Source organism: Lactuca sativa, chromosome 9 (genome assembly GCF_002870075.4).
Source record: "Lactuca sativa cultivar Salinas chromosome 9, Lsat_Salinas_v11, whole genome shotgun sequence".
Taxonomy (NCBI): Eukaryota; Viridiplantae; Streptophyta; class Magnoliopsida; order Asterales; family Asteraceae; genus Lactuca; species Lactuca sativa.
Window position 1 is genome coordinate 205,275,379 of NC_056631.2, and position 2,003 is coordinate 205,277,381.

The 2,003-nt window shown below is 33.8% G+C and overlaps 1 protein-coding gene across 1 annotated transcript; it reads right to left on the minus strand.

The window, feature by feature from the left end:
- Positions 1–665: 665 nt before the first annotated feature.
- On the minus strand, positions 666–1,785 carry LOC111920557 (uncharacterized). The gene is made up of 3 exons (XM_023916141.2): positions 1,559–1,785; positions 1,026–1,151; positions 666–935 (listed from the first exon to the last, which is right to left on the minus strand). The coding sequence occupies exons 1-3, from the start codon at positions 1,750–1,752 to the stop codon at positions 755–757; spliced, it is 501 nt and encodes a 166-aa protein (XP_023771909.1). The 5' UTR covers positions 1,753–1,785; the 3' UTR covers positions 666–754.
- Positions 1,786–2,003: the final 218 nt, after the last annotated feature.

Here is a 2,003-nt window from a genome sequence, read left to right on the forward strand (position 1 = left end):
AGGGCTCTGACAGAACCCAAGTTGTGTGTCAAAACAAACTTTGTGCATTTTGACTGACGAATTCATCCACAACTTGTGACCCATTTAAAGGCTATATAATGAAAACCATAAAACATACACCAATACACCGGAGTGTTTAACTTGGAAGTGAGAATTGAAGAAAACTAAACAAATCCTGTTTTAATGTATGAATTTGTTTAGTTTCCTCCAATATCTCATCTCCGATTTGTAAACGAGTAAGATTTTCAAACACACAAAAAGATTTGCAAACGTATACCTTCAACAAGAGTATGTTTAACTTGGAAGTGAGAATTGAAGGAAACTAAACAAATCTCTTTTTTTAAAGTATGAATTTGTTTAGTTTCCTCCAATATCTCATCTCCGATTTCTGAACAAGTAAGATTTGTAAGCACACAGAAAAAAATATAAGATCCATTTTCATATTGTATAAATTTGTTTGGTTTTTCCAATAAACAAAACATTATTTAGACCAAGACCGATGTCTACAGAACAAAAATTGCAATATTTTTGTCCCATCCAAAAAAAAAATCAACAATGTTTGTGTTTGTATTTTGTGTGCAAAAGACATGAATGCTCTCCTCACTCCATGTAATACACAATCAAAATGGCAAGACACATCATTTTCTTTCTTTAAGTAAAACCCATGCAAGAATTTTTTAGATTCTTTCATATAAAAGAAGCATAAAACAAGATTTTGAATATAACATCATCCTCACAGAAAGAAGAAAGACTACTAATTTCCTGATGTGGAGCCATTTACTTTGTTATCTCCTACTTCCAAGCATTCAATAGTCCGAAATGGTGGAGCTTCACCAAATTTCAATATGTAAGCAGTTTCATGAACAGAACGAAGAGGAAGGATAACCTGAGCATCCAAATACGAATTGCAAGAAAAACACCAAACTGATAGATCACTGAAACAAGAAACAAACATTAAAAAAAATACTTTTAGAAATTATAAATTCCCAAAAGGGTTTTATGAAGAATTTGTTTTTTTATTACACCTGTAACTTAGTGCTACACTATGATTTTGTTGTTGATAATGCTCTAGCATATGCTTGTTGATGAATCGGCTACACAAAACATCCTTACAGCTTAAACACATCCAATTCTCAGTGGGATGTTGGCACCTTAATCATGTAACAAAAAAAATTAATCTTCTAATCAATTGAAGTTTGTAATTTGAATTGGTTTGATTATTCTCTGATCATAGATTCAAACTATAAACCATGTACATAATTAGAATTGAACTGTTTTATGCCCTAATTGCATCCATTAGAACCAAAATAAGACATAGTTAAGCTCAAATACCAATTTTCTACAACTTGATATCAAGTTTTTTAGCACTTCAGCTTTGATATCGAAAGAGGTTGAGCTTTCAATTTCAAAATCGAAGTAAATTGTAAACCTTTTGTTGAAAACTTTGATTACTTACAAATACAGACGTGTTAATATATGAAGAAATTTGAATCGATTTTGGCATGACGCGAGATGTTAGTTGGTTGTAAATGATTGGGGTTTAGGGTTTATGTGGAACCTGTTACAGGGAGTGTCTGGTGTTGGAATGTGGGTTAGATCCGCTGAGAGTGTATCCAAATGATCGCAATGGGTACGGGCTTCGACCCACCCGGACTCGGACCCATAGAACGCCATCAAATCTTCTTCCCCTACGTTGCTCTGATCACGAGAAGACGATGAAGAATCGTATACCATTTTCTCTTTGTCCGCCATATTTCTCTTTCTTTCAATCGCTTCGTTTTGTAGATCATTAGAATATTAACCTTTCATATTCTTTTTTATAAAATTGTTAAAATGGTCCGTGCTGGTGTCGAACGGGTAAAATTTTTGGGTTTCTGGTAGAACGGGTCGGGTAGAACAGTTATTTCCTTAAGAAAATAATACCCAATACCCGACCTATATTGTAATTCGGGTTTGAGGTCGGGTCGGGTAAGTTTCGGGTATACCCGAAAATTTATTAAGTG